The following is a 27,500-nucleotide window of genomic DNA, read 5'->3' on the forward strand; positions in this document are numbered from 1 at the left end:
TGTTTACCCAAGGTAATGTGTTGATGAATTGATGTCTTCTTTTTTGGTCAAATGTCATATCTCCTCTCTCTATATGTTTATGGTATTTTTGCTTTTGGTGGCTTTTCAATCCCACTTTTTTTTCCTCAACTCTCTTCGCCTGCATCTGACCGACTCAACCTTTCCTCCTGGGAAGCAATACCTTAAATGTTGAATCTTTACTTGTAGTGTAATTAACCCACATGCAAAAAGTGGAGGTTAAGCAATTGGTTCACTTTGTCTGTCTGTCTGTCTGTCTGTCCACAAACATCAGTTTATGAATGAGTAACATCTTAATTTCAATTGAATGGTACATTTTCAATTGAACATGAATCAGAACATGAATTGGAAAATGAACCTGTAGTTTAGAAGTACTTTGTCTCTGAATTTGTCCACATCATGCATGGACATAGAGGAGTGAGATCATTCTTTTTTAAAAAGTCTTTCTGCCTGCCTGGCAGTCAAACAAAATTGAAAATCATTTCAAATGGGAAACTTACTGTTTTTAAGGATGTTGTAAAGAACACAAACAACAGGCATTATGAACTAATGTGATTTATTAAATAAAGTGGTGTACAAGATGCTGCGTCAACTGCGATAAACTTCTGGAAAAAATTTTTTTCTGCAACCTTGAAAATCTTTATTTTATTTCAATTGAGTTATATATATATACAGTATGTATATGTATACATATATATATATATACACACATATATATAAATATATACATATACATACATATATATACATATACATATATATATATATATATATATATATATACATATACACATATAAATATATATATATATATACATATATACATATATACACATATAAATATATATATATATATATATATATATATATATATATATACATATATATATATATATATATATATATATACATATATACACATATATATATATATATATATATATATATATATATATATATATAGATATATACATATATACACATATATATACATATATATACATATATACACATATATATATATATATATATATATATATATATATATATATATATATATACATATATACACATATATATATATATATATATATATATATATATATATATATATATATATATATATATATATACATATATATATATATATATATATATATATATATATATATATACATATATATATATATATATATACATATATATATATATATATATACATATATATACATATATATATATATATACATATATATATATATATATATATATATATATATATATATATACATATACATATATATATATATATATATATATATATATATATATATATATACATATATATATATATATATATATATATATATATATACATATATATATATACACATATATATATATATATATATATATATATATATATATATATATATATATTAGCCTGGTGTGTTGGCACAGTGGTTAGGGCAGCAGCTTGGGATCCAAAAGGTCCTGAGTTCAAGCTCTGTTGGGCCACTGAATTAATACACCAGGAGGTTGACTCAGCCTGTCATCCTTCCGAGGTCGGCGAAATGAGTACCAGTGTACTGGGCCGGTGTATACTCCGGTTAAAATAGGTGTACCATATCCCTGTGTCATAAGAGGCGACCAGGGTTGCGTCAGGAAGGGCATCCGGCGTAAAACATGTGCCAAATCACTATGCGGATCATACGGATGATCCGCTGTGGCGACCCCAAACGGGAGCAGCCGAAAGAAGAAGAAGATATATATATATATATATATATATATATATATATATATATATATATATATACATATATATATATATACATATATATATATATATATACATATATATATATATATATATATATATATATATATATATAATTTTAATTTTAATACAGAAAATCAAACACCACCAAGCTGAAATGATCACATGACCGGCATTTTCATCTTCATGAACACCTCCGCCTTCTTCCTCTGAATTGCTCGCATAAGGCTAAAAACGATTCAGCTCCACACTTCCTCCAAAAGCATTTCCATTACTAATTTTGTCTCTAATAGTTTCTTCAAAATCCCACTGATCAGTTTCAACATCCTGAGAATTTCGGAGTCGCTAATTACAGTGGAATCAATATCGGAATCCGAGCTTGAAAAACACTGTTTCTCCATGTAAAGCCGCCGTTTGGATCAAGGTGAGTTCATCATGTGATGTCACTAGTGAAATCGAAAATAGACAATCAATATCGGAATCCAAGCTTGAAATAAACAGTGTCCCCATGTAAAGCCGCCATTTGGATCAAGGCAAGTTCATAATGTGACGTCATTGGCAAAATTGAAAATAGACGATCTCGGACTTTTTTCGACAGTGATTGGCAAACAAAAAAAAAATTGAAATTATTTTTCTCTTCAAATTAGACCGTTATTAATGATCCTCAATGGTTTTTTTTTGTTGTTGTTTTTTCTTTTGACTTTTGGGTTCCCCTTTAAAGAACCTTTGCAGACAATCCTCAATCGATGACACAATATCCAACAGCACATACATGCCTGCTGGTCAATAAAAAGATGTTAAATTCTGGGAAAGCCAAGGAGTATCTTCCACAGGCAAAACACAAATATAAAGGGTCAAGTTATTATTTAGGTTTCAGGCCTCTTCTCCTTTAAAAGTTTCTTAAATTATGTATTCATCAAAGGCATTTGTTGTGAAGGGGGGAGGGGGAGAGTTTTGTTGTTGGAAATTTCTACATATTAGCCAAAAATATAAAAATGGGAGAAAGTGGAAAAACTTGCAGAGTTAAGGATTTTACATTTGAAAATAATCATGATGGCATTAGTAGACTTAAATGAACATTTACTAATTGTTTTGTAAAGTCGGTGCTTGAGCTCCTGCAAGGAAGTCTCTGATTGGAAAATGTGACCATACTGATAATTATGCTTCAGTGTTGGTCCCCATTACAAAGAAAAACAGTTTAATAGGGTGGACAGAAATTCTATAGATATCTGTAAGCAGTGTGAAAAACAGGCTAAATTTGTGTCGCACACAATGCTGAATTGTCGAATGCTGGTACAAGGTCAGTTTGTGTTGTTATTGATGATATTAAGTTTTAATAAGCTCTTCATGAATAATTGATGTCAGTCTATATAAACTCGAACTTACATAAACAGTATACTCATCCTATTTTACCGTTCTTTCAGAAATAAATGGTGAAAGAAGGTGGAGGGGGAGGGCAGGTGTCCATTATTCTGGCTGGTAAATATTCTCTTAAAGTGCTTGATATGCTGGTGTGATGCTCAACTAATGGTCTGAAAATTACTATTTTACATTAAAATATAAAGATACCAGTGTACAGTACATATACAGTATCCCTAGTCGATTCGCAGCAAGCAAAATAAAATATATATATATATATATATATATATATATATTCCCTATTTTTGGGCTATTTTTCGTCATTTTGCAGCTAATAACCTGTCACTCGTATCACATCATGTTGATCATTTTTATAACTTGGTCAAACATTATCACATTGTCTCATCCTTGACTTCTGAAACAATCTACATCGTCAAATACCGCTCGTGAACCATCGTCATATTCAGACTTGTTTTCGTCTAATTTTGGTATTGCAGTGCTATTGAAAAACGATTTTTTTCCCCAAAATGGCAAAAACATAGGCTTTCTTTCCGATTTTTATTTGCTGTTTTCAAGATTTCGGTCGTTGCAGTGCTATTTTTTCACTATTTTATCAATATTTTTTCAATACTTTGTTTTACACCAAATTGGTTGCTATTTTTTTCACTATTTTCCTGGACTGTTTTTTTTTTTACACAAGATTTGCTGCTGTTTTCACTATTTTTCTGTTTTTAAACATATTGCCTATTTTTTTAAGCATATTTTAAACATATCTGCTGTTGCCTATTTAAAACATATTTTTCTCCTATTTATTTCCTTTTTTTTGTTCAAAACTAGTTATTTAAAATCTATTTTCACCTTTTCTAATAACCTAGTGTTGGCTTAATGGTTTGGATGGTTGGCTTAGGATCCTAGGGTCCTGAGTGCAAGTCTGATTGGTGACTATATTAACACCAGGTGGGGTTGACTCAGCCTGTCATCCATCTGAAGTCAGTAAAATGAGTACCAGTGAACTGGGAGAGGGGCACAGCCTCAGTAGCACAGCTGTGCTTCCAAGAAATGATAGCAGCCAAGCCACCAGACACAAGAACAGAACCTATTTTATTTTGCTCCAAAACTCGCTCTTTAAAATCTATTTTTTTTTCTTCCTTTTTTTTTTGTTCCAAAACTTGCAATTTAAAATATTGTTTTTTATTTGCAGAAAAAAAGGGAAAAAAATGTTTTTGAATTTTTTTCCATTTTTTTTCTTCTATTTTTCCCTATTAGTTTTTGATTAGGGATGCCCTATAATAATAGATGTATTTGGACAACACACCCATTCTATAAAATTAACCTTCCCAACTTGCATATTTACCCCCCACCGCTAACCCCTCTCCCCCACCGTAAGGCAGTGTGTGCTTTATTAAAGTTACCTTGTTCTGAAATTCAAGAAATGCTGCATTATCATAAGATTTGATGGAATACGTAAAATAGTAAGGGGCCTCGTGTCTACCAGCATGTCTAACAGCGTGCCAACACACTTTGCCGTGATACTGTGCTTGCTAGGAAAGTGAGAAAAGACAATGGCAATACGGAAAGTGATAAAGCAGCAATCAACTCCACCATCTAATTGTTTTGTAAAGAAGAAAAAATGTAGTGATTGTAACATAATAAATAATTGTGAAGAAAACAGAAAAATAATGTTCTAGTGATTTAGAACATAATGACATTTTGTAAATTACAGTTTGATAATATGCAGTTTCATTAAATGGTAGTGTTTCTTAATCATAGCATCTCTTAACTTCCCTAACCAATTCATCTTTCATGACACACAGCATCGATTACCTTTAATTCATGGTTTTGGATTTAAGCTGAGAGAGCACACCATAATTACCTTCGCATTCTGCGAAAGGTTATGTTTTGGTCGCTGTGTATTTATTTATTTGTGAATATGTGTGTTTGTTTGTTATTCGCATAACTCAGAAAGTATTAAACCGAATTGCATGAAATTTGGTGGGTTGATTCATGAGTATCCAAGGACGATTTGATTACATTTTGGGAGCGATCGGGTCAAAGGTCAAGGTCAAGGTCATGAAAAGGTCAAAAACACTCTTTTGAGCATAACTTCCTTCATAATACAGCTATCGACATGCAACCACCGCCAGATTGTTCCATGACGAGATATCTTTCAGATATGTAGTGTCGGATTTGACGTAACGTCATCGGAAGTGCGTCTAAATGATGTCACAAGATGACGTAAATTTTCAATTTTCAATCTCATCAGTTTTGATCATACCGTTTTGTAGGACTTACCTTAACGATGTCACACACCAAATTTGACTTTGATCGGACTGACCGTTATGACATCATTGACGTTTGAACATGACGTTTGAACATGACGTTTGAACATGACGTTTTACAATTGTGGCTAAAATGTCCTGATATTTTACATTCAAATATCTATATAATTTATAAAGCAAAGTCTCCCAAATCCAGGCATTAGGATCAGTACCAAAATATCTGTTTATTGATGTACAGGTTTTGCCAATTAACTCTGTAGTCAAGGTCAAGGTCACACTCAAGGTCAAAATATACTTGTAGGCATAGCTTCAGATCTAATAGAGCTATTGACATGAAACCAACGTTAAAACGTTCAGTGAACAACGAGCTTTCAGAATGGTAGTCCCCGATTGGACGTGACGTCCCCGGAAGTGCGTCAAAATGACGTCAAAAGATGACGTCATTTTTCAACTTTTTAATTTTTCAGTGTTTATCATTCCATTTTGTTGGACTGCCTTCAAGGAGGTTACACACCAAATTTGACGTCAATCGGACTGACGGTTGTGACGTCATGGACGTTTTAAAATGACGTTTTTCAAATGTGCCCGGAAAAAAGTTGAGGCGGCGAAGGTATGCGCTCTACCGAGTGCCTGTTCTTGTTTGTTGATGTGAAGAGCACACAATGTTTAGTTAGATCCTGAAACACAAACTGTTAACGAGTAAAGTTGTCTCCTATTTAACCAAAATGATAAATAAGGAAAGTGATAATAATACCATTTATTTTGTGCCATAAAGGCTCATAGGGCTGCCGAGGCAGTCAATTTCATTGGCAAGGAGTATAATCCTGGATGGGTCGCCACTCTGACACAGGTTACCCCGAGTGATTATTACCCCAGTTCACTGGTACTCATTTTGCCAACCTCGGAAGGATGACAGTCTGAGTCAACCTCACTTGGTGTTAATTCAACAGCCAACAGGGGCTCAAACTCAGGACCCTTAGGTCCTAAGCCAGCCACCTCAGGAACGTGATAGGAAAATGATAAAGTACCAAATCTACAGTTGGCAACATAGTCTCAACTTAAAGCCAATAAAACCACTCTGGTATGTCTTGGAATATTGCTTGAAAGCCAGAGTCAATAGATCACAATCCATCACTGAACTTACAGGTGTTGTCAAGGAGGAATGGTGCAATATTAAAACTGATATCTACGAATCTTTGTTACAAAGTATCACTGACGAAGATACCATTGTAGAAATGGAATAAACAGTCGTTAATTTATCAGCCAACCTGCTTCCTTACTGTACTAATCGTTTTGATAACATTGTATAAAATATATCATATACAATACATTGGTGTTTTGAAACTCAGTGCCATAAAAAATACTTCAGGACCATTTTTGCACCTATATAATCCTCATCCATTACCCTGGGTGTTCAGGCATTGCGGCTCAACCATCCCACTTGCTGAAGTTAGTATCTCTAGGCACACAACAGAATGACCTTGTCAGCACCTAACCACACTAGTTATATACCTGAAAATGGCTTCTTTTCCCTGTATTTTCCTTCCCACAGCACACTAAAAGTCAGAAGTAGTACTTTCATTTCACCTCCTTTTCTACAATTTTCCTCAACACCCAACATCCCCACTCTGGAATTCAGTCTGAGATACTGACAAAAACATCAAGCCAAGACATTCAACTCCACGACAGAAAAATAATGTTCCAGTGATTAAGAACATAATTACACTTTGGAAATCAGGGTTTGATAATATGCAGTTTCAAAAAATGGTACTGTACATCTTCGCCATAGCATCTCTCAACTTCCCAAACGAATTCATCTTTCATGATACCCAACATCAATTACCTTTAATTCATGGTTTTGGATTTGAGCTGAGGGAGCACACCAGAATTTGATGATGTGAAGAGCACACCATGTTTAGTTAGATCCTGAAACAGAAACTGTTAACAAGTAAGGTTGCCTCCTATATATCCAAAGTGATAAAAAGCAAATAATATCTGCAGTACAGTGTAATGACTCAACTGCTCCACCAACTAGAAACGACACCCAAACACTAAAGGGAGGAATTGATATCTCAGCCTTTAAATGGATCAGTGGTGGAGAGGTGAATCATCTATTGCCATTGTCTCACAATGCTTCATTGCTGCAGCCACCATTTGGTTTATCTTTGTGACCTGTGGCTTGCACATCTGCTTGGCTCAGATAACATGGGATAATATTGCTCATTTTATGGAGAAAAACAACACTTGGGAGAGGGGAGGATTTAAGGGGAAAAGCTTTGAGTACATAGGTTAAGAAGAGCCTTTGGCATGTAGAAAGTGTGAGAAGCATCAAAGAAAGGAAAAGACACATATGGGCTCCTTGAGGACTGTTCTCCTTTATAGCATCTGCGAGAAAAATGAGCATTCGAGGAAGTTAGGAATGTAATGAAGAATGACGGAATGTTTTTCAGGTGATACTTGACCATTACAGAACACATGAGAAAAATTGGCCTACACCTACGGGGGAGCTCATTTTGCTGCTGCTACTTTTGCCCCATTGTGTAAATCCAAACAAAGGTGATAAGAGTCTTGCTAAATCAAAGCACATTGGAACACTGAGAACACATCAGATTGTATTTATTACTTACTGAATTATAGGTTTAACCTCGTCTTGTTTTGACAAAACTAATCTGTTCAAATTCTGTGTCCATCTGCAGCACAATATAATTCAGTGCAATGTATCTTGCCTCTTATTATCCCATTCACCACCAGCAAACAAGAGGTAATCAATTAATTAATCTCACCCAAAGGGATTGCGAGGCTGTTGTAACGCCTGTGTCTGCTGTCTGTGTGCGTGTGTGCGTTTGTGTGCGTGTGTGCGCGTGTGTGTATGTGCGTGTGTTTCCGTGTCTATATATCTTCACTTTCATTTTTTTCCCTGCAACTCCTTGTTCAATTGATGCAAAACTTTAAATTTAGGAGGGACTCCCCATGGAGAATATTTTATTGATAATTCTGATGATTGGGCACAATCCTGGACAGCTTGCCACTCCGACACAGGATACCAGCAAGCAGGCACTCATTTTGCCGACCAGGGAAGGATGACAGGCAGAGTCAACCCCACCTGGTATTAATTCAACAGCAAAGTGGGATTTGAACTCAGGATCCTAGGATCCCAAGCCCACCACCCGAACCATTAAGCCAACACCAGGCATGAGTATGAATGATATGGTGTTTTGGCTATAATAACAGTGGGTCATAATGGTATGATGGTATTTTTGTTCAGTTGATGATGGTATTTTTGTTCAGTTGATGATAGTATTTTTGTTCAGAATGAGCACGTGAGGCGAGACTCTGTGTTGTAAAAATGCTACTATAGTTTTCCATGATATTCATTAAAATTAATTTTTCTATATCCGAATGCGACTTGCTTCATACACATATGGCTCTTTACTCATCCCTCATCGTCACAGTCTTTTCAGACATCAGAATATGATGAGAGAGGCTGAGAGAGTGACTGCAGTTGCAATAGCTGTGGCACTTAAATCTCTTCATTCCAGGCTTGAGTTCCCTCCATCTGAGGCTTGGTATTTAGAGAGTGTGGCATATGAGTCTGTTCGGTTAAGGCAACATTATTTATTATAATAATAAAAATAATAATAATAATACGAGTTTTCTCACAAGGAAGATAATCGCAGGAGGAGGCCATACGGTCCATCAAGCCTGCACAATGGTTGTCAACCTATTATTGTTTGTCCATGCTCTATCCTGTTTAAATGTTGAGCATCAAGAAAGGAAGCAGCACGTACCGTTTTTAACCCTAACCAGCACACTTGGGGTCCAGGTAGAACTGAACGACTTTCTTGGTGGAATATCTTTTCATAGAATAATTTCAAATTTATATCAGTTGATGTAATTGTCAAGCAAAAACCGAGGATCAATGTGATGCTTTTGTTCATTTGAAATAAACAGATGGAGTATGTAGCTATAATCTAACATTTATCTGGGCTCATGCAGACCTCGACTATCTCTGACCATCACTATACATCGAGTTTGTCATAAACCATGTATTTCCAGCCATTTATTTCACTATATAGGCTGTTGTAGAGGATAATTAATTGCAGCACTACAGTACAATCCGTAATATAAGTACAGTACATATTTGTTTGAGCTTTGGTAAAGCCCCAGGTGACACATAATGTACACTATCAGTTTTCCTTGAATTGAATGTTGCTTGAGGTAACATCATCATATATTGGTAGATGATAACATGAACTATAGAAAATAGGATTAGATAATAGAAAATAGAATGTAGATCTTGAGAATTCAACATTGACATTTTTTGTTATACTGTATAAGGAATTGTAATGGCTTTTTTTTAATATTTATGAAGGAACAATGTAACTTTGTAATTTCTTAATTTAACATATTTCCTCGAGAATAATGTATTTTACATTGTTCATATTGCATGCTAATCAAATAAAAGTTCTAAGGCCAATAGTTTCTGTAATTTCAATCCATAGCTTACTATCATGTCAATTTTGTGCCGGGGTCCGATTGGACCTTAGGTGTTCCATGATGCAACTTTTCGTGGGTGTACTGATGAAGGTTAAAGTCTTTGGTATGACTTTGCCAGCGTTCGAACCACTGACCTACCAGACTCAGAGAGGATGTTTTAACCATTACGTCACTGAGTCTGGTCTCGATAATGGAATGAAACTCTATAATGGAATGAAAAGAAGAGGAAGATGAGGAAGAAAGACCAAGGCCTAATAATTGCATCGACAACTGCTTCACAGTTGAGGATCTTTATATTTAAAATAACGATGTTGCAGAAGTATTCCACAGACTTTTTGAAACCTTGTCAGAAACTTCACATTCTCATAGAATATCTGGAATTAATTATTTAAAGAAGTGTCTTTCTTAATTGCTCTAAAGACATGTTTCTGCTGCAACGGTTTCCATATGCTGATAGAACTCCACAAAATGACCCCCTTTTTAAGTCATTATAAAGAATCTCTGAGAACTCATGGATTGTTCATGATGGCTGATATGCTAGAATTGTTTTGCTATCACTGCAAGCTCTGGACTGAATACATTTAAACACCATCTTGCCAGAAGAATCCACACTCTGCTTGGTGAGGATTCATGAAAGGAGACCTCACAGTATTATTCAGTCGAAGCAATTAAACACAGGAAGCCCACTGACCATGTATTGCTTTGGCAAGGCTATATCGATGTCAGCCCCAAGACGAGACCCATAACTGAGCTATCCTCTGCTTTCACGGAAGGCAGCAGAAAATCTGATAATGGGTTTCATTTCCATATATTCAAAAGTGGGAATGTCAGTCATTTTTGAGAACTGTGAAATGAGATTATTGTGGCCATGAAGCATTCAGCAGGGAGTCCCAGTTTAGTATTTGTGTACCATTAGACACGACCTTTACATTCTACATTGTTAAAGGGCGACTGTCTCTTTAATGTCAGCATTCATATTGTGCAATCTCTCTGCGCTAACATTTGACACTTAACTAAGTCACGAGAATTGTAATCTTAAGTGCTAAATAATTTAAAGCAAAAGTAAATCAATTTTCTAATGTTCCACCAACAAAATGACTGGAGTGTGTATCAATAAAATCAATAACTTCTTGCCACCAGAGAATTTTGAACTTTATCAAGCTGTCCACAGCATAACTGTGGTTTGTGTCCTCATTAACAACACTCCATTGTGCTATTTACATTTGGTGCATTGAAATTAAATTTTCCTTTGCACGGGAAAAAATAGACAAGACATATTTGTGAAGTAATCGCAAATTCCTTTTGTGCAAATCAATACAAACAAACACTTTCCGATGTCCTTGATGAAAGTGTAGTGAGGATTTTTTTTGTAAAGAAAGGAAAAATAATTGCGGTGACTGAGGCACAGTGTTGATTGGTTATACCAGACTTTAATAGGGAAGACAGTGCTATCTATAATCAGCCAATATTACTTTGTGACTAACTCATTTAGCACATCCTAAAAAAATGGGACTTTTTAAAGTAATAGATGTGCTGAAGCATGTTTGTTGGCCAACAGTACCGCTATCTCAAAACAACTTGGTGAGTCATAAGCACAACAAACTCTGGAATTGATGTTGTGATGCTTTGATTTTGAGGATAAACTTTATTTCAGCAAGCTTGTTGAGTCAATTTTTGTCATGACCTGCAGAGTGGAGACCTTGGCAAGAATTATGCATTCAGGGTGGAAGTTTATGATTTGAGAACACAGAAATGGCTTATCTTTGCTGTATAGGCTGACTGTGCTGATTGGGTGAACTATGTGTTTCCCACCAAACAAGAGCTGAGTAACTCATGGTGAACAGTAAACTTGAACAACCAAAATATAAGGAACTCATGAGATTTCCTTCTTGCAATAAACTTATTTCGACAGATTTGTTTTCCACATTCAATTTTCATGAGATCAGCAAAGAAGGAAAAAGATCATGGCTTCACCAAAACAAGTGAGTGAGAGTTATTTCAATATGATGGTAACTTGCACAACAATATTTACTTAACTAAGCAAGATGTACAAATTAATTGGTATTTAAATCTGTCATTGAAAGATCGCCATAAGTTCAAGAACGTCAACTGCCTATACATAGTACGAGTTTGTCGATATAATATACCTGAGAATATACCTGAGACAGGCCCACCGTTGTAAAATATACCTGAGATATTTCATTTACATATTACAAATGTTGCAACCAGCTTTGTATCTTCATGGAAGAATGACATATCTGCATTGCATTAGTCACTATGAGCATCACCCCCGCCGGCAGTTTTTCTTGGATCCGACTGTGGGAGATCAAACCCTGGACCAGATGGCCCAGAGGTCAGAGGCTCAGAGGACCAGACATTACCAGCTCAGGGTATCCTACCAACCATCATTTAAAGCGATAACTCCCAAATTTGTAAACCTTAATCAGAGCAAATTACGTCATCAAATGTTTACTGATCTACTCAATACATACTGCATCCAAATCGTAATACTGAAACAAATGCAGATATTGCCAATGTTACATAAAAACAATGAAAGGAAAACACAAGAGAAATAAATTTTAGCACCAACGAGTCTCAACACCACTATGCCAGCAATGTTTTTAATAACAACCATAATTCCAAAACAATATATATATACGACATAGGCATGCATAAGGACACCGACTCGTTAGTCATAACAATGTATCAAAGCTTGCAGCCTTGGCATTACATTTCATCATTCTGACTACAGTTTAAATAACAAATGAGGTAAAAATGCTATACTGGAGCAGTTGTTAGGGAATGATCTCGACTTCAAAAATACAACTCTCCAAAATAAAACTTGAAACACTCTGAAGGTCTTTCAGCTCAAAAAGTCAAAATGAAGAATTTAATCTCGAATGACTGGCATGATGCACTGCAATTGGGTGTATAAATGCACTAAGCAATAGTTGAACATTGCAAGCATCCTTCTCAATTCATCAGATGACCATGGACACATTGTCTGCATGCCAAAGATAGCACATACATGCTGCGAAGATGTTTTGCACACTTCGAGAGCAGCACATAATGAGGTTATTGTTAGAAACGTGGAACTTTGGCCATGAAACTACAAGCAAAAGAAATTCACATCAACAGACATGAAATGACCTCCATCTCATCAAAGGAAAAGTTTTCTGGTGCAAATTTCTTTGCAAACTTGGCTCAAACTATGGTTCTATATGGGCTCAAACGACAAACAAAGAAATTGAAATGTAATGGGGATGTTGCGGAAAGGCTTCTCCACCCTTTTCCATTAATGCATCAATTCATCTTACATGTATTGTGTCTCATACAAACACAACAAATTGTTTTTTTGAAAAACAAGTTAACTTTAAAATGGATGTGAAAGTTCAAATGTGGACTCATTTATTCAAGAAGTGTATATATATATATATATATATATATATATATATATATATATATATATATATATATATATATATATATATATATATATATATATATATATATATCCAGCAACTGGTTTATGGGGGCAAAGCTGTGCTACAACTGCAGCACATCCTGGAAGTGAGGACAGGAATTTGGAAATTAGCCATATTTCATGGTTATGGCACACAATGGCCTACTCTTGTGAAAGACACCGTGGGTTCATTGATATACACCAGCGTATGCTGGCATCTGCGACACGGAGCTTAAAATCTCATTTGACAGATGTACTCATTGACACAATGCCCTGTCTGAAAAGCACCAGCATGACAGTTTTAACAGCTAGAATATGAATCAATCACAGAGTAGACAGCACTTCCACCAAGTTATTCTTTCAGCGTGTGTGTGGAGTTTAATTAAATAATATGCTCGTTCTTTCACAGGCATATAAAGTTCTGAAGATTAATACATCATAATTATTCAAATTAAAGTTGGATGGCAATAAAAACTGTTCTGAGGCCAATTTATGAACAACATATTGCCTTTAACCAAAATAATTTAACCATCGATACTGAGATTCAAGACAGTCTGAAACTGCAATCCAGTCAAATACATGTGGTGATAAAGAATGACTTATTCCACATAAAAGACAATAGATAACATTTTTAACGATGTAAAAATGATTGCTTTGCAGTACTTAATGCAGGATGATTGGTTCGCTGCTGCTGGTTTTCAGGGAGTAAAGGTCAGATGCTACAGATATCAGATAAGACCATGACACACAAGATCAATTTACTCAGAAGAGTGACTGCTTTCATCAATGCATCTCACATCAAGCCTCGATCAGGCTGACAATGCCCAGACTAAAAAAAGATAAGATTGGTGTTCCACTTTGATCTGTTGGCTCAGGATGTTTTGATCCCAGGTCCATATCTCAAATATATATATATATATATATATATATATATATATATATATATATATATATATATATATATATATATATACATATACATATATATATATATATATATACATATACATATATATATATATATGCATATATATGCATATATATATATATATATATGCATATATATATATATATATTTTTTTTTTGTGTGTGTTCCGTCACATCTTGGCTAAATGCAGGCTTTCTTGATTACATTTCCCCAAACATTCCTGTTCTGTCATGCTCCCAGGGCTTTGGCAGAGACAGCTTGGTTGCACATGATGCATATATATACATCGTTAAAAGCAAAATATAGCAAGGACCCAGGGAACCTCTGATGGTAGAAGCCCTTGCTCGAGAGAATGCTACAGTTATTTTGGCAGTGTATATATAGGCAACAGACCGCTGCATCGATCTCTCCCAAAAATAAAAAAAACAACCCGAGTTTGAAGCAAAAACATGCCCTCTCACTATGTGCACATATAATCCATCATGGTTTTATAACTCAGGTAGATTCTCATTACACTGGCACATATGATGACCTCAGAGGCCTGAAACCTAAGGATTAAAGCCTATAGTCCATGAGCCAACCAATTAAATTTTCGATTTGATTCCCAAATATAGGGTCTAAAAGCCACTGTGATTTCTAGTTAGTTTGATACCGAAACTGTGTGGAATGACGTCAGGGACATCCCAGATTCTGAGATAAATACCACTTTGGCTGCCATCAATGAAAATGATTGTCAATTTTAGGCTGATTTCAAACATATCTGTGATTGAGCTGTAGCTCATTATTGGTTGATGTTCAGGATATTTACCAATAATTTAAAGTTGTTTAAAATGACATTTTACTTACGGTGGTGTATTTATATTCAATATTTTTAATATAAACTTTGAAATATTGGGAATAATAAAGTTTAAAAAACAGGTTTTTTTGTTTGTTTGTTTTACATTCATATAATAAAGTTCATCATAATTTTGAATACCTCAACGGAGTTATCGTAACACATATATTTTCACTTAGCCTAATATATAAACTGTAAAAAATAATTACAACATGTTCTAAAATTACTTATTATGTGCCACTTTGGAACTATTTAAAATAGCCGCCAAATTTAGGAAAATATTGTACATAACTGATGTTGAGTAATAACTCAAAATCCACGATTGCTATACTTATGTATCACATGTTAAAAAGTTGTTTAGAATGACGGTGATTAAAAGAATAGCATATTTGACCATCTTGAACAAAAAACAAACAAAAATCATATACAAGACTACTGTATAAAACATAAATAATTCAGCTGCTTATTTTCTATTGTTTCAGATATGTGGTGAATGCCATCTAACCATGAAGCAGCAACATAGGATCCACCAACAACAATCCCCAACACTGAAAAGACAAGTGATAACAATGTCAGATAGTGAGGTGAAACTGAAAAGATGGAAGATAGATGTTAGAGTGTGCATTATATGCAATACCAAGTCACCTCTTCATGAATTGACTACTACTCAAGATAATCATTCGTGGAAAACACTCAGTGAAGCTGCTGTAATTAGAAAATGTGAACCAATTAACCAACATTCATGTGAGAACATTCCAACTGATTTTTGTAGATCAGATTTCAATCATAAGAAAACGTTTGCAAGGCTTGAAAAAGAACAAAGTTCAGAAACTCACCACAATGTCAATGTATCCACAATATCTCATATAGAAAGGGAGTCTGCACAATCCATAGTGTATGACAAAATATGCATTTTCTATCAGAAAGTTACAAAGTTTTTCAAAGAAATGAGTAGTCATGAAACTTGGAAACCAGCAGTAGAAACTCAGAGCTGGCCAAAAAGTTCGCATCATTGCAATTGAACACTTAGGTGAAAGACTTATGAGTCTGACCTCAAGAGATACTGCATCATCACAGCGGAAGCACATTACCACAGACCATGTTACAGAAAATACACAGAAGTGCCGGAGAAATCATCTTCAAAGTGTGAAGTAGAAGACCCATATGCAAAAGAGGAAAAAGCTGCACTCAATATGCTATATAACAATATCTGTTTTGAACTGTTTTCAAACCCTCGGATTGTTCCTTTTCAGGAATTCACTGATAAAATTATAAAATCGATGAAGTCAAACAGAATATGCCAGGTCAAAGATGCAAGCAAAAATCATTTAGGTCAAAACCTTGAATCAAAATTTCAAGACTATCTTCACTTCTTCACTGTGAATTGCCGAGTGTACGTCAGACCAGATAACCTGTCAATTGAATCAGTCGCAACTGAAAATATACTTTTTGGAGAAAATCTTAATGTATCTGAAGGCCATCAAACCATCACCAGCAGAGTTAATGAGGTTGCCTTGTTCTTACGCAACCAAATTAAACGTTCAATTCATGAACAATCCTGGCCAGCACATCCTCAAGATCTAAATGAAACATACAGTATCCCTCATCACCTGAACGCCTCATTCAATTTTTGACAGTCTTACTAGGTGGTAAAGAAAAATGTTCTACTTCCTTTAGCTGTTTAGCAGATGATCCTGGACCGTTGCTCAGGATCTGATCACCTCAAATGAAATTACACTATTCAGCCTTCAAAAGTCAGGCTAAAACAGAAATCATGCATAAAAACCATCACTTATTGCACAAATTACTCATTCTTTTATTTTGGGAAGTATATTGACAAAAGACTGCTGCAACCTGGATTACAAACATGAAGCAAAAACATGCCTAATGCTTATGATGGGTGACCCTTCTTTTATTTTTGCACTAATCCGCCTTGTAAAATCGGGCTAAAAGCGAGAATCGTGCAAAACCTTAATTTATCAGACAAATTGTTTATCCTTTTTATCTGGGCAGTGTATAGACCACAAATCACTGCAACAATCGCCGCAGAAAATAATAAAACTAACCCGGTGTACATACATGAAGCAAAAAGATGCCTTCTACATATGTGCATATATAATACATCGTGGTCACATAGCTTGGATAATCCCAATTGCACTGGACTATGAGCTGACAGCAGAGGCCTGCACCCTAAGGCCGTAACTCGGGAACCGCTCGTCTGATCGATATCAAACCTCGAAAAGGCACATCCGCGGGTCCCCGGCAATATTCCTGGCAAGTTTCAATGAGATCGGACCGGTGATCGTCGAGAAACGGCGGTCGCAGACAAGACAGACAGACAGACAGACAGACAGACAGACAGACAGACAGACAGACACACAGAGATTGCTGGAATTATAGATAGATATGCTTTGTTACAATGTTATCATTGTTTTGTTATTTATTTTGTAATTAGAATGCCATGCTGTGGTAGAAGTACATATTAAGCTCCTTAATATACCTTAACACGGTGTGTGTATAAAACATGGGAATTCCAATGGATTTTTGCATTTAATTAGCCTAATCAACTCAGGAGGACATGATAATCATTTTTTTTTTTTACATTCCACATCAGAACGCTCTCACAGAACCCACAAAAAACATCCCCCCCCACACACACACACACACACACACACACACACACACACACACACACACACACACACCTCATTCATTGAGAGTCGAGTCTTAAAGGGTCAACAGGGTCTTGTGGATCCTCTGGGTCTTTGAGGTCCTCTAGGTCTTTTGGGTCCTTGGGGTCTTATGGCTCGTTGGGGTCTTTTGCATATTTGGGTTATTTTGGGTCTTTGGGGTCATCTGGGTCTTTAGTGTCCTCAGGAACTTTTGGGTCGGCTGGGTCTTTTGGGTTTTTAAGGTCCTCGGGGTCTTTTTGGACTTTAGGGTCCTCCGTGAATTATGGGACTTTTGGGTACTCGGGAGTTTTGAGACTATTGGGTCCTCGGGGAATTTTTGTAACTTTTGGGTCCTTAGGAACTTTCGGGACTTTTGGATGCTTGGGGACTTTTGGGTCCTCCAGAAATTTTTGGACTTTTGGGTGCTTGGGGACTATTCAGGAACTTTTGGGGACTTTTGTGTCTTTGGGAGCTTTTGGGTCCTCAGGGACTTTTGAGACTTATGGGTCCTCAGGGACTTTTGGGACTATTGGGTCTTCAGGGAATTTTTGGAACTTTTGGGTCCTCGGGGACTTTTTGGAACTTTTGGGTTCTTCAGGGTCTTCAACTTTCGAAGGGGTTTCAGGAGTCTAAAGAGTCAAAAGGTACATTCCAAAAGTGCGTAATTCATAGACAAAAAGTATGATACACACACACACACACACACACACACACACACACACACACACACACACACACACACACACACACACACACACACACACACACACACACACACCCGTTGTTGTTCTTCTTTCGGCTGCTCCCGTTCGGGGTCGCCACAGCGGATCATCCATTATGATCAGCATACTGATTTGGCACAGGTTTTACGCTGGATGTCCTTCCTGACGCAACCCTGGTCGCCTCTTACGACACAGGGACACACACACACACACACACACACACACACACACACACACACACACACACACACACACACACACACACACATCAAAATACACCAAAAATATTGTTTTGTATCATTTAATGGGGGTGAAGGAATAAAAATAGTTGTCGGGTAAGAAATGAACAAACACCAAGAGCACATTCATCTTTTAATTAGACCCTCTTATAAACATCACCACACACGTATACAATTATTACTCATACATACCCAAGCTATCAATCCTGCCATGCCTGTGCACCCCTCTATCAGCAGTGCTTATAGGTACCTGTCTAATTCAGTTTAAATCTATGTAGTGTTTCAGCTGCCACTACCTTTCCATGAAGATCATTCCATGCATTGTTATCAAAGTGGAACACCCCTGCCTTACTACGAACTCTTCTCTTCTCTAAACTAAGACTGTGGCTCCTGATCCTGTCACTTTCCATTATGCTGGGGAAAAAAAAACGATTTTGCATTTACTTTATCTGAATGCTTCATTATCTTAACCATTTTATCAGATCCTCTCATAATTGCCTCCTTTCTAAGACATAAAGCCATGTCTCCTTCAGTCACTCCTTGTAGCTTTATCTAAGATTGGCCCAGAATCAATGAAACACTGCTCTGCGCTGATACATCTCTATGCAGCTGCAGGTAGTGGACAAACAAAAAATAGGAAACGCCAGCGTATACTGGCCATACAACATACAGTATATGCGAGCTTCTGGACCACCACACATACGTGACCGGTGTGCGAAATGTGCAAATCTCTTTGTGGAAATCCTCATTGTAGATATATAAGTGAGCTGTGGCTCAAATCCAGTATTAAGAGCCAGCATGGCCAGAAGAGGAGACCTGAGTGACTTTGAATGGGGTGTAATTGTTGTGAGTTTGGAAGATGCTTCATTGACAAAGGCTGCGGAAATTGCTAACATGTCACAAGGAACTGTCTCAAACGTGATGGCAGCTTTGGAAAATTAAGGAAATATGACAATCGAAGGGCAACAGTCAGCAAAAGCTCATACTCGAAAAGTGTGATGCACAAGCATTAGTTCCAACTGTGAAGTGAAACAGGAGAGCAATCGTGGACAAACTGTGTGCGGAGTTCAACGTGGGTTGAGAGCACTCTGCATCATCAGAAATGGTCAGAAGGGAACTTAACAGAGCAGAATACCACAGCCGAGTTGCTATGCACAAACCGCTCATAAAGGCGCTGTCACACCTTGACGTTTTAGCCAGCGAATGGCAACGTATCAAAATGTATGTAAAACGCTGGCGTACGCTGAACTATTGATGTTTTTTTCAGTTTTGGGCATATTCATAACGAGTTGGACATTTGCATAACGTATTAGTAACGTACACGGAACATTTCGATAACTTATAGATAATTTATACCAACGAATGCCTAGCGTGTTGTCGGCGTTCACAACCTATGCCCAACGATAGTCTAACTTATGCATAGCGCGGCAGCGTATCGCCGACGATCACGTGGCGTAGCCTATTAAAAGGCTGCCGCTCAACGATTTAAATCATAACCGCACTCGTAATCGAAGTGTCAACATCACCGTCATGCCGAAGAAAAAATAAAAGCCATGGAGTCTGGAACACTGATGGGTTCCTCGTGTGAAGCCCATTTTTATATACCAATTCCCCTAAACGCTGCCAATACGCCATTATACGGTAGCTGTCAGTTAGAAACACGTTCAGTAAGTTCTGTGGTCGTCCGGAAGACATCAAATACGTCTACATACGTCAATATGCGTTGGAGATACGTGACACATAGGTTCAAAACACGTTACTCATAGGTTAGAAATAAGTTTCGGGTACGCCAGACATTACCTCGACGTATTTCGACTTATGAGTAACTTACAAGTAACGCGTGTCGACGTGTGTCAATAATAGCATAACGTGCCTACAACTTATGGCCAGCGTATGCGGAACGTGCGAGTCATACACTGGCATACGTCGAAAGATTTTGAGCATGCTTAAAATTTGTCGACGAGCTCGGCGTACTACGCCGTATGCCAGCGTGCTCTTAACGTATACAAAACTTAACCATAACGTATTCGACGTGTGCCAGCGTATTCGCCAAATTTTTCATACGTCGGCATACGCTGGCTAAAACGTCAAGGTGTGACAGGGCCTTAACACCTGGAAATGCCCGTTTGTGGGTACAGTGGTGCAAGTTGCACAGGCATTGGATTGCTGAGCAGTGGATGAATGCGATATGGTCTGATGAGTCATCCTTCAACAGATTCTCGACAAATGGACATGTGCACATGTGGTGACAGCACCAACTGACTGGTTCCAACAGTGAAAGGATCTGGTGGTTCAATAATGGTGTGGGGCATGTCTTTCCTGGCATGGGCTGTGTCCATTCATTCAGTTAGAAGGCAGGGTCGATGCAGTGCACCACAATAGTATCCTGAGTGATCATCTGCATCCCATGATGCAGCATTTCTTCCGTGCTGGGAAAGGGGTCTTTCAGGACCCACAATGCCACAGTCCACAATCCACATGTTGTCACCTGGTGGTTTGTGGAGAGCGAAGATGAAGTTATACATCTTCCATGACCCTCCCATTTTCCAGACGTCTATCCCACAGAGCATTTGTGGGACTGTCTGGAGAGGAGCCAATAACGGCTGTTTACACCTCCATCAAACCGACATGAATTTGAGGACTTCCTTGTGGAAAAATGGTGTCACATTCCTGTAGAATAGTTTCAGACCATTGCTGACTATGTCACATCATATCCATTCCAATCCAGGATGCATGTACTGGACCAACACCCTACGAAGTGATATCACTTTGGTGTTTCCATTATTTTTTTGTCCACTACCTGTATGTTCTTCATCAAATGGGGTGACTAGTAATGGACACAATATTCTGGGTATTCTTGTGATTCTGATGTACCATGACGATTCTGAGTATTCTCTGTTTCAGATCGTCAGTGCTGCTGAAGCAGTTTCTTGGCAAGGGAAATACTGTGTGGTTTGCCATCGCCTTCCCAGCAGTATGGCCAGGGCAAGAATTTAGAATTTGGCCATTGTGACGGAGATAGCTCGCCTACGCTTCACAAAGCACAACATGGGATCTTTAAAATTCACCAACTAATGCTGGATGATGCGATGCCAAGTTTATCATCCATCCGAGGGATGTACACACATTGAAACAGCCATTGAAACACTGGAAAACACACACATCGAAACACCAGAAAAAAACCCACATCGAAACAACAGAAAACACACACATCGAAACACCAGAAAACACACACATCAAAACACCAGAAAACACACACATCGAAACACCAGAAAACACATACATCGAAACACCGGAAAACACACACATCGAAACACCGGAAAACACACACATCGAAACACCAGAAACAAACACATCGAAACACCGGAAAACACACACATTGAAACACCAGAAAACACACACATCGAAAAACCAGAAAACACACACATCGAAACACCGGAAAAAAACACACATCGAAATACCGGAAAACACACACATTGAAACATCGGAAAACACACACATCGAAACAGCGGAAAACGCACACATCGAAAGAATAGAACACACACACATCGAAACACCGGAAAACACACACATCAAAACACCAGAAAACGCACACATCGAAACACCAGAAAACAAACACATCGAAACACCGGAAAACACAAACATCGAAACACCAGAAAACACATACATCGAAACACCAGAAAACACACCCATCAAAACACCAGAGAACACAAACATCGAAACACCGGAAAACACACACATCGAAACACCGGAAAACACACACATCGAAACACCAGAAAACAAACACATCGAAACACCGGAAAACACACACATCGAAACACTAGACAACAAGCACATCGAAACACCGGAAAACACACACATCGAAATACCAGAGAACACAAACATCGAAACACCAGAAAACACACACATCGAAACAGCGGAAAAAACACACATTGAAACACCGGAAAACACACACATCGAAACACCGGAAAACACACACATCGAAACACCGGAAAACACACACATCGAAACACCGGAAAACACACACATCGAAACACCGGAAAACACACACATCGAAACACCGGAAAACGCACACATCGAAACACCGGAAAACGCACACATCAAAACACCGGAAAACGCACACATCGAAACAGAAAACACACACATCGAAACACCAGAAAACACACACATCGAAACACCAGAAAACACACACATCGAAACACCGGACAACACACACATCAAACACCAGACAACAAACACATCGAAACACCAGAAAACACACACATCGAAACACCGGAAAACACACACATCAAACACCGGAAAACACACACATCAAAACACCAGAAAACACACACATCAAACAGCGGAAAACGCACACATCGAAACAATAGAACACACAAACATCGAAACACCGGAAAACACACACATCGAAACACGGGAAAACACACACATTGAAACATCGGAAAACACAGACATCGAAACAGCGGAAATCGCACACATCGAAAGAATAGAACACACACACATCGAAACACCGGAAAACACACACATCAAAACACCAGAAAACGCACACATCGAAACACCAGAAAACACACACACATCGAAACACCGGAAAACACACACATCAAAACACCAGAAAACACACACATCGAAACACCGGAAAACACATACATCGAAACACCGGAAAACACACACATCAAAGCACCAGAAAACACAAACATCGAAACAACAGAAAACACAAACATCGAAACACCGGAAAACACACACACATCGAAACACCTGAAAACACACACATCGAAACACCAGAAGACACACACATAGAAACAGCGGAAAACACACACATCGAAACACCAGAAAACACACACATCGAAACACCGGAAAACACAGACATCGAAACACCAGACAACAAACACATCGAAACACCGAAAACACACACATCGAAACACCGGAAAAACACACACATCGAAACACCAGACAACAAACACATCGAAACACCAGAAAACACAGACATCGAAACACCATAAAACACAAACATCGAAACACCAGAAAACACACACATCGAAACAGCGGAAAACGCACACATCGAAACAATAGAACACACAAACATCGAAACACCGGAAAACACACACACCGAAACACCGGAAAACACACACACCGAAACACCGGAAAACACACACATCAAAACACCAGAAACACACACATCGAACACCGGAAAACACACACATCGAAACACCAGACAACAAACACATCGAAACACCAGAAAACACAAACATCGGAACACCAGAAAACGCACACATCGAAACACCGGAAAACACACACATCAAAACACCAGAAAACACACACATCGAAACACCAGAAAACACATACATCGAAACACCGGAAAACACGCACATCAAAACGCCAGAAAAGGCGCACATCAAAACGCCAGAAAACACACACACATCGAAACACCGGAAAACACACACATCGAAACACCAGAAAACACACACATCAAAACACCAGAAAACACACACACATCGAAACACCGGAAAACACACACATCGAAACACCAGAAAACACACACACATCGAAACACCGGAAAAACACACACATCAAAACACCAGAAAACACACACATCGAAACACCAGAAAACAAACACATCGAAAGCATAGAACACACACACATCGAAACACCGGAAAACACACACATCAAAACACCAGAAAACGCACACATCGAAACACCAGAAAACAAACACATCGAAACACCGGAAAACACAAACATCGAAACACCAGAAAACACATACATCGAAACACCAGAAAACACACACATCAAAACACCAGAGAACACAAACATCGAAACACCGGAAAACACACACATCGAAACACCGGAAAACACACACATCGAAACACCAGAAAACAAACACATCGAAACACCGGAAAACACACACATCGAAACACTAGACAACAAGCAATATCGAAACACCGGAAAACACACACATCGAAATACCAGAGAACACAAACATCGAAACACCAGAAAACACACACATCGAAACACCGGAAAACACACATTGAAACACCGGGAAACACACACATCGAAACACCGGAAAACACACACATCGAAACACCGGAAAACACACACATCGAAACACCGGAAAACACACACATCGAAACACCGGAAAACACACACATCGAAACACCGGAAAACACACACATCGAAACACCGGAAAACGCACAGATAGAAACACCGGAAAACGCACACGTCGAAAAAGCATAAAACACACACATCGAAACACCAGAAAACACACACATCGAAACACCAGAAAACACACACATCGAAACACCGGACAACACACACATCGAAACACCAGACAACAAACACATCGAAACACCAGAAAACACACACATCGAAACACCGGAAAACACACACATCGAAACACCGGAAAACACACACAGCAAAACACCAGAAAACACACACATCGAAACAGCGGAAAACGCACACAGCGAAACAATAGAACACACAAACATCGAAACACCGGAAAACACACACATCGAGACACGGGAAAACACACACAGTGAAACAGCGGAAAGCACACACATCGAAGCAGCGGAAAACGCACACATCGAAAGAATAGAACACACACACATCGAAACACCGGAAAACACACACATCAAAACACCAGAAAACGCACACATCGAAACACCAGAAAACACATACATCGAAACACCGGAAAACACACACATCAAAACACCAGAAAACACAAACATCGAAACACCAGAAAACACAAACATCGAAACACCGGAAAACACACACACATCGAAACACCTGAAAACACACACATCGAAACACCAGAAAACACACACATAGAAACACCGGAAAACACACACACGAAACACCAGAAACACACACATCGAAACACCGGAAAACACACACATCGAAACACCAGACAACAAACACATCGAAACACCGGAAAACACACACATCGAAACACCGGAAAACACACACATCGAAACACCAGACAACAAACACATCGAAACACCAGAAAACACAGACATCGAAACACCATAAAACACAAACATCGAAACACCAGAAAACACACACATCGAAACAGCGGAAAACGCACACATCGAAACAATAGAACACACAAACATCGAAACACCGGAAAACACACACACCGAAACACCGGAAAACACACACACCGAAACACCGGAAAACACACACATCAAAACACCAGAAAACACACACATCGAAACACCGGAAAACACACATATCGAAACACCAGACAACAAACACATATCGAAACACCAGAAACACAAACATCGGAACACCAGAAAACGCATACATCGAAACACCGGAAAAACACACACATCAAAACACCAGAAAACACACACATCGAAACACCAGAAAACACATACATCGAAACACCGGAAAACACACACATCAAAACACCAGAAAACACACACATCAAAACACCAGAAAACACACACACATCGAAACACCGGAAAACACACACATCGAAACACCAGAAAACACACACATCAAAACACCAGAAAACACACACACATCGAAACACCGGAAAACACACACATCGAAACACCAGAAAACACACACACATCGAAACACCGGAAAACACACACATCAAAACACCAGAAAACACACACATCGAAACACCAGAAAACACACACATCGAAACACCGGAAAACACACACATCGAAACACCGGAAAACACACACATCGAAACACCAGACAACAAACACATCGAAACACCGGAAAACACACACATCGAAACACCAGAAAACACACATCGAAACACCGGAAAACACACACATCCAAACACCAGAAAACACACCCATCGAAACACCGGAAAACACACCCATTGAAACACCGGAAAACACACATCGAAACAACGGAAAACACACACATCGAAACACCGGAAAACACACACATCGAAACACCAGAAAACACACACATCGAAACACCGGAAAACACACACATCGAAACACCGGAAAACACACACACCGAAACACCGGAAAACACACACACCGAAACACCGGAAAACACACACATCCAAACACCAGAAAACACACACATCGAAACACCGGAAAACACACACATCGAAACACCAGACAACAAACACATCGAAACACCAGAAAACACAAACATCGAAACACCAGAAAACGCACACATCGAAACACCGGAAAACACACACATCAAAACACCAGAAAACACACACATCGAAACACCGGAAGACACACACATGGAAACACCGGAAAACACACACATCAAAACACCGGAAAACACACACATCGAAACACCAGGAAACACACATCGAAACACCGGAAAACACACACATCCAAACACCAGAAAACACACCCATCGAAACACCGGAAAACACACCCATCGAAACACCGGAAAACACACATCGAAACACCGGAAAACACACACATCGAAACACCGGAAAACACACACATCGAAACACCGGAAAACACACACATCGAGACACCGGAAAACACACACATCGAAACACCGGAAAACACACACATCGAAACACCGGAAAACACACACATCGAAACACCAGAAAACACACACATCGAAACACCGGAAAACACACACATCCAAACACCAGAAAACACACACATCAAAACACCAGAAAACACACACATCATAATACCAGAAAACACACACATCTAAACACCGGAAAACACACACATCGAAACACCAGGAAACACACACATCGAAACACTAGAAAACGCACACAT

General features: G+C 38.2%; 2 protein-coding genes across 11 annotated transcripts in view; one reads left to right on the forward strand and one right to left on the reverse strand.

The window, feature by feature from the left end:
- The window catches only part of LOC147032529 (neuronal cell adhesion molecule-like), a 486,552-nt gene that overhangs the window by 294,267 nt on the left and 164,785 nt on the right, over nucleotides 1-27,500 (reverse strand). The gene's annotated exons all lie outside the window — the stretch shown is intronic.
- The window catches only part of LOC147032530 (uncharacterized), a 46,906-nt gene that overhangs the window by 19,349 nt on the left and 57 nt on the right, over nucleotides 1-27,500 (forward strand). The window contains exons 2-3 of the mRNA XM_085850707.1: nucleotides 26,582-26,946; nucleotides 26,991-27,500. The exon at nucleotides 26,991-27,500 is cut by the window's right edge and continues 57 nt beyond it. Coding sequence (XP_085706833.1) covers nucleotides 26,582-26,946; nucleotides 26,991-27,432 — 807 coding nt within the window. The 3' untranslated portion in view covers nucleotides 27,433-27,500. The remainder of the gene's footprint in view (nucleotides 1-26,581; nucleotides 26,947-26,990) is intronic.

The sequence above is a fragment of the Eptatretus burgeri genome, chromosome 2 (genome assembly GCF_056783735.1).
Source record: "Eptatretus burgeri isolate ZD-2024b chromosome 2, Ebu_testis_v1, whole genome shotgun sequence".
Taxonomy (NCBI): domain Eukaryota; kingdom Metazoa; phylum Chordata; class Myxini; order Myxiniformes; family Myxinidae; genus Eptatretus; species Eptatretus burgeri.